The 14,868-nt window shown below is 39.1% G+C and overlaps 1 protein-coding gene across 1 annotated transcript in view; it reads right to left on the reverse strand.

The window, feature by feature from the left end:
- The window catches only part of CPXM2 (carboxypeptidase X, M14 family member 2), a 70,034-nt gene that overhangs the window by 39,726 nt on the left and 15,440 nt on the right, over positions 1-14,868 (reverse strand). The window contains exons 2-3 of the mRNA XM_074158888.1: positions 6,937-7,046; positions 900-1,039 (exon numbers count right to left, since the gene is read on the reverse strand). Of these exons, the coding sequence (XP_074014989.1) occupies positions 900-1,039; positions 6,937-7,046 (250 nt within the window). The remainder of the gene's footprint in view (positions 1-899; positions 1,040-6,936; positions 7,047-14,868) is intronic.

Here is a 14,868-nt window from a genome sequence, read left to right on the forward strand (position 1 = left end):
GTATTTTTCTGCTTTGCCATTTATTATATGGCACATTCATTTTCTTAAGTGAGAGATCTGAATAGAGGGGAGCTAAGGCAGGGCATCTCCTGCATACTTGGTTAAAAGGTCTAGCAGTACAAGTGGAATTATTTGCTCACATAATTTCTTGTTGAGTCTTGCTGCATTAAGAGACTGAACAAACACTGCAAAGATTAGAAGAAAAATAAACCATCACCTCCCGTTCCTGTTTATGCCAGCTGATTGCTGTACTCCTCGTATACAATTCTGACCTCATTCACATTGGCTGTATTACAGAGCAACCTGAGCAGGTCACAAATGAGTAAATACACACGTCTGTGCAAAACACTTATTTCCTAGTGCCATATACCTGTTCTGTAACACAAGCAGTAACCAGAAAACTCATGAATGTTTTCAGCTTTGGACGTGAACAGCAATATCAAACCAAGTTTTTTTTTTAACTGTTCATTTAAAAAAAAAAAAATCACACTGTTTCAGAATTTTATCATTTATTTGGTGATTGTCTATGCCTCAGGAAATCTCAGAGGCCACTAGTTATTCCTTAAGATGATAAGCTATCATATTTAATATTAGAAAAGAATTAGGAAGTTTAACACAGGCAAATTGGACAAGGTAAATGTAATGGCATATAATCTGAGGGAATGGTGTTGCTTCCTTTGCCAGATGTAGATAATGACTATAGAAATTTACTACCTTTAAATTTGTATTTTATGCCATATATAAGCACATCACCTTTTAGTGTTCCTCCATTCAATTTCTTAGTGTCACACAGCATTACCACTCTTTATTTTTTCCTTGAAAACCCAAAAGATAATATGACATGAATTACTTGGTCTGAAAGCTCAGAATCTCATGGAGAAAAGTAAGCATGTACTTACGACCAGAGAGAATTTCTTCCTTGTGTGATGACTCCAGTGAATTTTGTTAACCTTCGAGCATCTACTTCAATCCACTGATACGGGTCATTTCTTCCTGCACACCAAGCACCATCATAAAAATCATTTTCGTTAACACCTGCCTGAAAAGAAGGCAAAACTGTCCTCATAAATCAGAACCAAGAAACTGAAGGTCTTGGGAAAAAGGAAAGAACACATGAAGTCACCATTCATTCCACTTACTCCTTTTGCTCCACTTTAAGACCCCCGAAACTACCATTCTCAACAGTCATATAGAGCAGCCAAAATATTTTCTTACTTGAAGCAGGGAGGGAAATTCTGCAAAGTCCCTTCAAAAAATAAGAACCACTACATACAAATTTAAGTTAGAGTGAGAGAGCATAAATAGAGCTCCAGTTCAGTCCACCTGTCTGTGCCTGGGGCCTGATAGAGCCTTTACCCAGGAAAATTATGCACATTGTCTTCAGAGTTCTGAAAGTCCTAAAAAGCCAGATCCAACCCATGTAAATGGTCAGTACTGGAGCAATTGCCTTTCCCCTGGAAGCAGCAAAGATGGGTGTAGGCCATATGGAAACAGTAATACCATTTCCCACCAATTTTCAGTCCCAGAATTATTAATTTTCATCACTGGGGATATACTAGCCTCAGACAAATTAATATCAAAGGTTAAAAATTTAGGAATGCCTAGCTGTACTCCAACTTGTGTACCAATCTATATCCCAATTTATGTTGGCAAGAACACCACAAACAGCCTTCTCAACATTTTCAAAGAAATAGCTGCAAGGTATTTTGAGAAAGTTGTATTCTAAATACACCTGAAATAGCATTTAAAGACACATAGCATCTGAGGTCTTCAGATATTTGTCTTATTACTAAAGCCCAGGCAGTGTTCAGCACCAAACTGACTACTGCCATGGAGAACACAGAAAACTTTTCCATACGGTTCTCTGAGCCCATATGTACTTTTATGGTATTTCATATGCGTTTAATGTTGATTTATCATTGCTGTCCATGTAATTGCAAGAATGGATATCCTTAATTATTTCCCAAATATAAAAGGAGAGTCTGGAAAACTTTATAATTTTATATTAAAGACAGATTTTACAGCTCTGGTATACAGATATTGCATGTTCAGTGGTATATTTTCAGTTAGTGAAGTACCCAAGAGTACAACTGTCAGTTAAATGTCCTGAATTATCCCTCAGCTTCCCACTGAGCAGTATTTGCAGATATTACAGCCCTTGCTGGGTTACAGAGATTGACAGGTCTGTCTACCTCCATTTTTACAGACAGTTTTCTACTCAAACTGGCACTGGGTGGGTCTAACTCAAAAAGAGGATGCAGTCATTAATCCCTTTTCCCAGTGTGAGTCTGGTGGCATCTGAAGAACTGCTGCAAAAGATAGACACAGATTCAATTCCTAAAACTTCTTGTTTTCTCAAATCTGAGACAAGGCACCTTAAAAATTACTTATTTTCCTGCATGTACCAAATTTACATTAGGCCACTGACTTCTAGGTGGTATTTTAACGTGAAATTCATATAATAGTTGAAGTACAAGATACAGAGGAAAACTCTATTCACAATGGAAGATAAATTCTTCAAGGAGAACTTAACAACGGGAAAACACGAGAATATAAATTTGATCAGTGACCTGAGTTATAACCTTTTTCAAGGAAAGGTTTCAACGCATTTCAAACCAAGATGGAATTTGAAGTAGCCTTAGGGTTTAAAGCCAACGCTTGCCAGGAAGTGTTAAGATCTGCAGAGCACCTTGAACCAGCATCGTGCTAATCCCCTTCACACTAATGGAACTCCACCAGTTTTTGCAGACCATCTCTCTCATTTCTTCAGCTGGGATCCTTGGTCCTCATTCTGACTGAGGATAGTTCCCAGTGGTGTGATGCCCATCAGGGTGTAAAGATCTCCTCTACCTTACAGTGAGGAGAGGAAGAAGAGCTTATTTGCCAAAAAAAATCCCTAAATTACATACTCAAGTCTCGATGGTTTCAACTGGACTTAAATAAAGCTAAGCTTGTGTTTAAGTTGTATATCAAATATGGGGAGTTTAAAGGACATGCTTACAGTAACAGACAGCTTAAAATACTGTGGCCTTAAATAGGGACAAAGAGAGTATAAAAGAAAAAAAAAAAAACACCACAAAACTGTGCTGCTACTTCCTCCTGCTCTCTTATTTCCCGACATCAGCTTCTCTGAAGCTAAAAGAGTATTTTCACTAGGCAAAAAGAAGCAGTTGTCTATGTATAACTATCACAGAGTAGTACATGAAAAAGAGTGTTTAATCAGTTAGAAGTTCTTATTACAAATATTCCCAAAGGAAAACAATTCCAATAAATTTATATTGAAAATTCTCTTTTCAAGCTTCAAGTTTGTGTTTTTTTCTTAAGGCACTTGAAGGTTTGAATTTTCCGTATGGTCACTTTAAAATATCATTTCTGTAAAAAAACACCTTATGAACTCAATTGAATATTTAGTAGTTAAAATTGCTATTAAATTTATTTGGAAAGTTTTCATTCCTGAAGATGAGAAAAAACTATCATCAAAGAATACAGATCAAGATACCTTTTCTCAGCAAGAAGTTTACTGGAATTTAAAAATCACATATTGAATTATTAGATGTAATGGATTCAATGTAAGCTGTACATTTTAAACATTTACTTTATCTTCATAAGTAGGAGAGGGAAGGAGCTAATGAAAACTGGAAGGGCTAGGTCTTAAGGAAACACTTTTTTTCCTTTACTGAATTTTCAAGAATAACTCAAAGCCTAATCTAGTTTATATTTCACTTGCAGCCAAATACAAAAACATTTCTCAATATGCAGTGTCTTTTGAAAAAATACCCCTTTGATATAGAAAAAAGGATTGTTTTCTCCTGTCACTCCCAAATAAGTTATCTATAAATGTGAATGTTGAAAATTGTAATTCAAATAAAATATAAACTGTTTATTATGTACCCAGAAGCTAAGATTAAGGGAAATCAAAAGGTTACAAATCCTTTACAAATTATATGACTTCTGATTTTATTTCATGTTTATCTTCTGAGTTAGACATGTGCAAGACAGGATAAACACTTGCTGACATTATCACTGTTCCAAAAGCCTTCTTTTATAATGAAGAGAAAGATCAGACTTCTGTCACAAGTCAGCTAGAACAGCAGAAAAAAATATACCTAATATCAAACCACTTCAGTTTAAATTCTTATCCGTTCCCAGCAAGGAGATCACAAACATTATTTTACCATAGGAAGTTTGGGAGGAAAAAAAACCAAACATTACTCATCACAGGTATTTATAGCAACCACAGCAGGAAAGAGGAGAAGAATTAAGCACGCCGACTGAAAGCAAAGCTTCAATAATTTTGTCTTTCCTTTGTGTTTTGAGAATGGGGCTTTTCAAAAGGAAATAGTGAAACAAAGAACTGAAAAGACAAAAAGCCATACATCCTGCTTAGTTGCATACCCATGACTGCATTACTTGGTTAATCTTCAGTGGTTAATCTTGGTTAATCTTTGGATTTCACCAACCAGGAAAATGAGGAAAGGGAAGAAAAGTAATTTGACTAATTTTTTCAGGTTTTAACTACTGCTAATTATTCTGCAAGCAACAAATACTAATTACTTTTATCAATGAAGGCAGAGCACCTCACTGAATGTTTTTTTATGCTATGAGTTTTCCTAAGGATGTTAAATTACTACTGGTCATGCCACTGTTGCAGTTGCAGGCTAGATCTCCAATATATGGGGCTCCCCAGCTCTTGAAAGGTCCCAGCTTAATCACCACATTCACACAGGACTGGGAGCAAAATCAGGTCTCACACAGTCCAAGGTCCAAAGAGAAGCAAATCCTGGAAGGTCTTGCTAAACCTGTCCTTCAGAATAAAGCGTTCACCAACTGATTAATTTTATACTCTTCAAATAAAATAAACAGGAAAAAAAGCAACCCTCAGAAGCCTTTGAAAAACTTCATTTTTCTGTGAATTCCCTGTGAGCCAAGGTAGTACCAGTTACCTGGGGTGAGCCCTAAGCTTCTCAGCTGACTTTGCATCAGATGATGCGATTGAGCAGAGAGTGGATTTTATCTCATTTTGGGGAGGAATGCAATAGTCACATGAATACTCTGATGCCACTCTGGTGATACCCAGACCATGCCACAAGGGCAGCAGCCCATAAAAGTGCTCATCATTACATTAGCAGAGTGCTCTGGTGAAACCTGAGCGGCACATCGACCTCTCGGAGTCTCTCTGACTTGGGCCAAGTGTTTTTTCTCATGAACAGTACTAAACAGCATGAAAACACAGCTGCTTAAATACCAGTGACTTTTGCCTTTCCCCAGCATGCCACAACCTGCCTTTTTGAGCAGCAAACAGAAATCATCGGGAGCCTCGTTACCCATCTGACACATCAGTCCCATGTAGTACCTATTCTTGGTTATAAGCATATAACTTTTAAACACTAATGAAATTTAGAAGTCTTAATGCAAAGTAAAATTAAGTACAGAAACCCAAGTGATAGGTCTGCAAATTCTAAGTGGCTTTAAAATTAATAGCACTTTAAAATTTTTCAACGTGTTATTAATTTTAAGCTATTCCCAAAGGAAGCAGCATCTAAAGAAAAGTAAATGCAAGCCCATACTTTTAACAGTGCCAGTCACAGGGGTAACTCTAAATGGTCAAGGGATTTAGGGGATTTCTGTATCTATAGGTTTGTGGTTTTTTTTTTTCTTCTTCATAATCTCTCCTTGGAAATCACCTCATTCAGATCTCAAAAGGAATTAAATATGAAGGCTGCCGGTGAGACTTCACGTTGCACCCAACCCCCTGTACCTGCACCCTGGCTTGGCAAGGAAGAGCCCAAGACCCCATTCCCCTCTCTGTTCTGCCTGCAGGCTCCTGTTACTCACCTCCTGCTGGCTCTGCCGCTCATGTGGCTGCACAGAAAAGTGTTTTACCAAGCTTTTGGACCAAAATTAATTCATTTAAACAAACTACAACAAAGAAAGAGGCAGCTTTTTCCCCCAAGGAGAAGCTCACAGAGCTGATTGCATAGAGGCTCGAGAAGAAGCTGAAGCAAAGGAGAGCAATTGCAGAGTGGTGCAATTTTAACTCGTTAACCAAGAGTGATCCCTCCTTCCACCAGCTGCCCACCATTACACTGCAGTGGGCAACAGGTGAAATTGCACTGCTGATTAGAGCTTATTCTTCCTAGTCCCAATCTTAGTTCGTTAACCAATAAACCACTTCAGCTGGGGAAAGAAAAAAATCTAATAGAGGCTCTAATAATGAAAGATAGCTAATAAATGAAATAAACTTTGGAGATTTTTTTCACTGTTGATTTGGTGCTGGTATGCTGTTTATGACTTTGAGCTTTTTATGCAAAAGTAACATTTTTATACCGGAGAAGACTGTAATTCAGAAAATAGCACTAATAAAGTGAAAAACAGAAACACAAGAAATAGAAAAATAAAAGTTGGTCCTGCAAAGCACCTAAGCACATCTTTAATATTAAATAAAAGAAGCTAAACCAAATTGTATGCTAGTTGTTTCTGAATTGAAGCATTCTTTGGTAGCATAATCACTGCCTCTGAAAAGCTGCCTTGGGGCAAGTGTTTCCCTTAAACCCACACTTTCAATTAGCCATTGTCATTAACTACAGGCAAACAACAAAAAAGCAACTTGCTGTGTGAGCTTCCTTCCCAGATGGGTGTTAAGGGAGCTGGGAAGGGAGCAGTTCCGGGCTGCCTCCGCCTTTGCTCGCTCATAGAGTTCTCTTTGGATTTGCCCTCTGAGCACGCTAAGTTTGGAGGTTTTTTTTTCTAACTAAGCCTTACGAATCTAAAGGTTATCCATCAGCCTTAGTCACTTCTGTAATTCCAGTGTTTCCCCTTCATTTGAATTACATGAGCTGACAAAGTAGTCAGAACCGATAACCATCCATTGGTTCTCTCTATACAACAGTACAACCTTAAGCCATTCTCCCACTTAGGAGAAAAAATTGATGTTACCTGAATATTAAGCCTTCCTCTGTGGGCCCCAAGGCCATACCGCTTTGCTGTAGAGGCATGGAGCTGGAAGTCAGTAATTTTTAATGTCTCTAGACCAAGTGGAGGACAATCTACAAAACAAAAGATTGATTAAAATTTAATTAAAAAAAAAAAAACCAAAAACCAAACCAACTACTCAACACAAAACAAACAAGTATTCAAAGTTTCTGGATTCTACTTGTACCAAACTGGCTGGGGTCCTCAGCTGGTATAAATGAGCGCAGATCCGCTGAGGTCAATGAGAAATGGCAGCTCTCATAAAATCAACGAAGCAATGCTGATTTACACCAGCTGAGGATCTGGCTTTTTGAGGGTCTCAGATAGTTATTACTGCTCCAGTTTTTCACGGATATGCACAGTATTTCCTGACGAGTGCTTTTCAGTACCAAATGCCAGCAAAATAGCCTTTTAGTTTTCTCTCTTTTTGGTGTTTTCTTTTTCATCTCGTTTTGAATTTTTTTCCCCCCACTGTACTCATTCCAAGCTACTGTATGAAGTTATGTTTCTAATTAAAATCTGTTCTGGAAAGTTCAATCACAGTCCCTCGCGTTGCACAATAGCATCTGTTACAGAGGTCTGGGAGGCCGGACAGCCCAGCTCCGCAGAGGCAATGACTAAGCACAAAGAGGGCAATTGGAAAACAAGGGGCCATCTCTCTAAGCTCCAAAGCCTTGAAGAAAAAAAAAAAAGCAGATGCCATTACTTTAGCAGCTAGCCAGCAAAGCAGCAAACTACAGCCTGAAGCTCTGGCTTTGGAAGATAAGATGTTGGAAAGAGTCTACTTTGTATTTATCAGAAAAATACTCTGCTCTAAAATAACCCCAGCCCCCACGGTATTTAAGTCCCTCACAACGCTTAGCATATTTATCCTCAAAATGCCATGGTGAGATGGGGAAGACTCACTCTCACTTTTTCACAAAAGGTGAACAAAACCATGGAGACACACTTTGGGAGCATCTAAATTGTACAACAGAGGACAATTTAGAGACCCTGAAGTCAGGGCCAGCTGGAATTGGAAAGTCTGCATAGGGTAGAGGTGGAAAGCAGTGTCATACCTATTATTTAGCTCAAGTGCTTGTTAGGTTAGACTAGGTTTTCCGCTGCCATGGCTGTATCATTTCTGGTTTTGGATAGAGGCCAGATTTTTCCTGCAGTTGAGTGTGGGTGGTTTGCTGTAACTTTGCACAACAGGCTGTGATAGAGACAGGAGCTGAGCAACAGTCATGAAACATAGAATCATAGAATGGTTTGGGTTGGAAGGGACCTTAAAGATCATCTAGTTTAAGTCCCCTAGGCAGGGACACCTCCCACAAGACCAGGTTGCTCAAAGCCCCGTCCAACCTGGCCTTGAACACCTCCAGGGATGGGGTAGGCACAAATTCTCTGGGCAACCTGGGCCAGGGTCTCACCACCCTCACAGCAAAGAATTTCTTCCTAATACCTCATCTAAATCTCACCTCTTTCAGTTTAAAACCATTACCCCTCGTCCTATTGCTCCATTCCCTGATCAAGAGTCCCTCCCCATTTTTCCTGTAGCCCCTTTAGGTACTGAAAGGGAATATAAGGTCTCCGCGGAGCCTTCTCTTCTCCAGGCTGAACAACCCCAACTCTCTCAGTCTGTCCTCACAGTAGAGGGGCTCCAGCCCTCTGAGCATCTTTGTGGCCTCCTCTGGACTTTCTCCAACAGGTCCATGTCCTTCTGATGTTGGTGGCCCCAGAGCTGGAGGCAGCACTGCAGAGGGGTCTTGTGAGAGCGGAGCAGAGGGGCAGAATCCCCTCCCTCTCCCCACTGGCCATGCTGCTGGGGATAAAGCCCAGGATGTGGTTCGCTTTCTGGGCTGCGAGTGTACATTGCTGGTTTGTGTTGAGCTTCTCAGCTGTGAAACGTGATCTGAAGCCCAGACCACATTTCCAGTCCCCAGGCCACCCCTCCAGTCCCCAAACCATCCCTCCTCACCAGTTCCCTGACAGCTGGGGTCACCGTCTCACTTGTGCCATGGTTGCTGGAGAATTGTCAGAGAGATCACTCTCGTGCTCTACACCTGTATGCCTCTTACTTAGATATTTTTAATCACTCACCAAAATGTCATGAGGGTATGTGCCTGAGAATCTCATCCTGGCTGTGTCTAACTTTGACGTGTGGTTTTGCATTACCCTGTGCAAACTGGCAAAACCTATGAGATTGCCTAAGCTCCTCCTCAGCTCATTACCACCTAAAATCCCTCAGGAAAAATGTTACATGCTGATAATTCACGCTAGTATTTCTTTGTTCATCCTTCAGAAAGTTCTCACAGAAGTCCAGGGCCAAAACTGATATCTCCATCAGAGATAATGTTAAATATTAATAGTAAAGCCAAATGCTAAATATTAATGCATTTTCTAAAGTACCAACAGTGATCTTAGTCTTACACAAGAGACAAAATGTAGACAGTTCCTCATTTTGAAGAGCTTTCAATCTAATTATCCAAACCAGAGAAGAGACAGGATGAAAAAGGAAAGCCAGAGGAAGGAGTAGCTCAGAGGACTCTTGTTTCATTGGCTGATTGTTTTAATCACATTTCCCTATAGAGTGTTTCATCTTTCATTGTACTCCGACCAGAAGTCTCGGGCACTGACAGATCTCTACTGGGAGTAAATTACACAGCTGGGAATTTCCAGCCTTCTTTAACAAGTTAAATCCTCAAGACAGGTTTGGAAATCACTCTCGTGGTGCAATCCTGCAAATTTTTTTGCACTTTGGTATAGTTTTCTCTCCGGACAGTCTCACCATTCCCAGGCACTCAAAAGCCACCCTGAAGCACCTGTGCCTGGTTTGAGCTGGAAATAAAAGCAAGCTGCTTTTACACAGTTGATAAAATATCATTTAATTCAATGTTTTTACTGCACCTAACAAGGCTAAGGGGCAATCTACTGTTAGGTATTAACAAAAAAAAGTAGAAAATCTCCCACAAAGTGAACAGCCAGATCCATGAGCAATGCATCCACTGAAGCTCGGTCTTGTTCAGATTGTGTCTCACAGCCCATTCCCCGCTACCGAAGAGGAACAAGGGCTTATGGAGCTGCCCTGGGGGCAGTGCAGGACACACTCTTCTTTAGAGAGACCTGTTTTCATGAAACCTGTCGGAAAGGCACTATTTTTGAGCTTGGCAGCTGCTTGGCAGACCTGGCTGAAATTACCTGGCGTGACATATGCTTGCCAGCGTATGTACAAGAAGTGGGTTTGAGTTTATTCAGACAGAAATTTTACTAATTTACTATAAAACCGCAATATTCTTGGTTTGCCTGTGGATTTCAGTGAGGGTTTCTTAAACTGGAGAATGGGTATTTACAGGAAGAAAATATCGCCTGCATATATTTTTGTGTATTATCTCTGTTTCTAGAGAAACTGACGCCTAATAACAGACTCAAAAATGTTCACATGGACCTCGGTTAAACATGCCTGACTGCTCTTTCTATTTCAGGGATGAATTATTTGTATCATCTGTGAATGCATCAGATAAACAGGCCAATATTATGAAATGCTCAATTTAACGGGAGTTTTCAATGAAAGCAAGATTAGGTGCTAAGAGCAGGCAGGAACTATCTACAATACGCAGTATAGATACCTTTGATGAAGACTGTGCAATACGTTATTGACAATATGCTGTCCTTTCTCAATGTGCTCAAGCCTTATGATATTTCCAGTGAAATCCTTAGGATCTTTACCATCCATTCAATAGTATCTAGGAATTTATTTTTTACTGTTATTTATGTAAATTAACAGAAGAACACCTAACTTGCTTTCTCTGGAAGTGAAGTGGACTTCAAGGTGTCACTTGAATAACTTACCAAATCACATAAAGATTGATTTTTTTTCAACTTGGTAAGAAAAGTCAAGTATTTTGCTCCAAGACTTGACTGAAAATTAATGAAAAGCATTCCTTTCACAGTTGGCCCCTCTTTTTCCAGTGACCATCCCAAACTGGGAACAGAACAGCAGGATTCTCCATAAAAGACCATTGACCTTTAGATGTTTGTCTGTTCCACTCTGCACCAGGATGATATTCTTGGAGTCATCAAGCCTATTGTTTGCAGTAGCTTTGATGTATGGAATTTGAGCTGTTTCCCACAAGAGAAGACCTTTGATTCTGCCTTTAAATGAAATTATGTCTTCCATTTATGGCCATAATATTTGACTATTAACACTTTAGGAATATTAATTTTTTCCACATGAATAAGAATTGCAGCATCAATAAAGGGATGAAAAGAGAAGCATATTAGACAAAAACATCAATCTCTAATGGACAGACATGGTGAGGGCAATTTTTTCAGTATGGCCTCATCTGCTTAACTCCAGGTTACTCATTATAATACAACACAATCCACCTAAAGAAAGTTGCCTCGTCACTACCGAAAAAAATTAATCCTGCGTCATACTGTGAATCTAATTTTATATAAATTATTTTGTTGCTGTGTGTCAGGAAAATTTATTTTTGAAAAACATACAGGAAGAGTAACTGATTATATTAATAAAGACTGTACTTTTTAAAGTATTGCTTTAATATATTTTATTTGAGAAATCTTCCATATAACAATGAAAATTGCCATGCAATCTATAAGACTGCCTTAATGATTTTGTGTTCTCTATGCTAGTTTGAAAAACACTTGCAGAAGCTACAGAAATTGGGTAGTGTGAATAATCAGAGCAGTTCATACCTTATAGATTCAACTGGAAATGACCTTGTTATTTGGTCATTTCTTTAATTGGTTGAAAAACTAGTCATTATAAAATACAGGAAATTCAACTATGACTTTAAAAGATGTTTAAATCCACATACTATATATTTAACAACTTACTATCAAAATGCAGCTAGAGCAACTGAAAAGCAAGCACTAAGCCTGCAGGTGCAGGGAAGAGGCTGAGTTACGGACATTTCGCTCTACCTGGCCCATACCCAACCATGATTTGGTCTGTGGTTTGCAACCATGAATAGTTATTCACTTTAGAAATGAGCCATTGATAAGATATCTAGATACTAATTCTAAGACTTAAAAAGAGATGGGGCTTGGACTCAGACTTGATAACATTTGTATCTGGAACAGCGTTCCTGTGAGGTTTCCATTTCAAAATAGTTTTCCTATTAGCTATGTTAAATGGCTATATCTTGGTGTCCATTATTTTCAATTATGTTTCTGCTACCCAGACAGATGATTGGATTCCAGCTAAGGGCACCAAGGCATTTCTGATATTTCTGATACTTCGACCGTTAGCAATCGCCTGGCCCTTGAAGTCAGGAGGGGGAAAGACTCAAGAATTACTTCAGTCACAACCTCATCTCTTGAAATCTCAATTTATTGGTTATAATTCATGGCTTTCCTATATCAAGAGCACTACCTGAAGGATCTACTGAGCTCCCTTCTCAAGCCAACATCGACTCAACTTGCAATCTCAGCACGGCCCTGGGCAAGGATATTAATTAGCCCAGATTTGAAAGCAGTTCTAGCCTCATGGTGGCTGTGCCCTACTGACGCAACATCTTCCACCAACACTCCAGTCAAAAAACCCCACCTTCTGCAGAGCCAGCTTGGTTGCCTTTACACCTGCAGTATAATTATAACTGCTCTGCTGCAAGAGTAGCTGTTCTTTATCTAACTGTATTAGCAGGCATTCTTAGAAACATATCAATTGCGTAAGTAAAAATATATGTATGAGCAGGGCAAGGAAAACACTTCTGTTTATTGCCTAAATTATTCATTTATTTTATTTTCTTCTCATCTAAATAAAGATTGTAAGATAAGCACAGATTGTCTTTATAGCTTTTGTATCTAATAAGGATGCATTTAGGAAATCATTCTGTACTGTTCTTTTGGAGGCATAGCAGACAAATTATTGTTTTATTTAAAGGATATTTTCCATCAGTTTAGGAATATGTTCAGTTTTTCAAATGGAAAGAAAAAAGAAGCATCATATTTCCTTTTCACTTATATTTTTAAAAGCCATACCTATAATCCATTTCAATTCTCTCAGTTCTGTTCTTGTCTAACTCCTCGTGCACAGTGATACTCTGATCTAGAAATGGAGAAATACCAGCCTTGTGCAGTCTGACAGTCTCCTTGACATTTGGACGCAGAATGTACTCCAACTATTTATTTTTTATGATTCTAAATGTGTTTTAGCTCCAGGAGCTTTGTCACTTTTAAATACGTAAGAATCCCCTTGCACTTCAAGACGTTTGGGGAGAAAGGATGTTACACTACATAGACACAGCGGTTCAGAGGAGACAAGAAGAGGTCAAGGCAGTGCTGGCAGTGAGTTAACACAGAAATTTCTTCATGCAAAGAATGGTTTTAGGGCTAGGATTTTTTGTTGTTGCTATTTTGTTGTTGTATACTATTCTTAGGTATTTATGGTATTGGACAAAAATTCTTAATGAGGTCAATATAATACCTTTTATCCTAACAGCTAATTTTAGAGCTTTTCCTATGAAAAAGTGAGGTTGATAATCCATCTTCCAACAGCTGAAACTTTTAATGGAAACTCTGGCAGTCTAATTCCTGTGTCTCAGGTGATACTTAGGTCACAGGTATGCAAAATATTTTAATACTGCAATGCACCTGAAGGGTGAAATAACAGTAAAAGCACAACTGCTACTTGCAGAAAAAATCTTTGGATTGCTTTGCTGTGATGGACAGCCTTTGTGGGGGCTGAATTAAACAGAACAAGGTTCTCCGTTTTCTAAATAATTTGTTATATTTACAGGCTTAAGACATTTGTGGGGGGAACACGGTCTAGCTAAATTTTGCTGGTTTGATGATGTGATTGTGGAAGTGTGAAATTTCCACAGATGTTCATGAGTCACACTCTATACTTGGTACGGGCCAGCTTTTCCCTGGAAACAGGTCCATGTGTTTCAGTCTGAGCACTTTTCTGACTTTGCTCAAGTCCAGAATGTTGCTAGCAATACATACTAGTTCCTTATGTGGCCTGAATTCAGGCCACCAGCCCCCATGCACCCCAGGTTAATTGAAGCAGTACAGGCAGATGAAGCTTCTTCAAGCACATACAGTTTGCTTTTATTTGCTTTTTCTTATAAAACTGTTCCCAGGACACTAAGAGAACAAAGCAAGCAATGTGCAGTTACAAACCATTCCCTATATAGAAGTTAAAATGTGAATTATAGTCCCAGATCAAAGATCAAGTAAGTGATTAAATAGATGCCAAAATTTTCTATCCTAAGACAACATTAATTGTTCTCTAATGTTGTATTGAAGCTGTATATTTTTCTAGGAAAAGCAACAGATATTGCACTGGGGTTTAAGACACTGGGGACTTCTCTCAGAAGGAAAGGGCAATATTTATCACAGCACTGCAACAAACACTTCTCTTTATGGTTGCTGTTGAAGATTAAAAAAAAAAACAAAACAACCAAGCCATAAACACTTTTGGTTAGAAGCAAACAAACCTCAGCTCTGTTAGAAGGTCTGACTCAAAGCCTCCTTAAACCAGGAGGAACTTTTTCATGGGCTCTAGGTGAGGGTGATGTCTTAGTGAAGCTCCCACAAATGTTACCCATCTGATATTTTAGAGCTGCTTTTGATGATCAAATATGCCTCCTCTTTGCAACCATCTTCTCCAGGGGCTGCCTCTGGGCCAAGGAGCTGTGTTTTGACAGCCTCTTAGCTTGTGGGGAGGTACATTTTAATCCTAGCTTGCTCACTAGGCTTACTCTTCAAGGTAAATTCACTCCTTTCACTCCTAGAAGTCTCTCCAGAAGATTTGCTGCAACCGTATTTCATGTGTTTCACACTGCACATGCTTCAAAAGCTAAACCAGCTCTTTGGAAAGGGAGGTAGTTGCAGAGAAGTGGCAAATATCTCTTGCCTGATGGCAGAAGGGCAGGGAAGGTGTGGATT

Source organism: Numenius arquata, chromosome 15 (genome assembly GCF_964106895.1).
Source record: "Numenius arquata chromosome 15, bNumArq3.hap1.1, whole genome shotgun sequence".
Taxonomy (NCBI): domain Eukaryota; kingdom Metazoa; phylum Chordata; class Aves; order Charadriiformes; family Scolopacidae; genus Numenius; species Numenius arquata.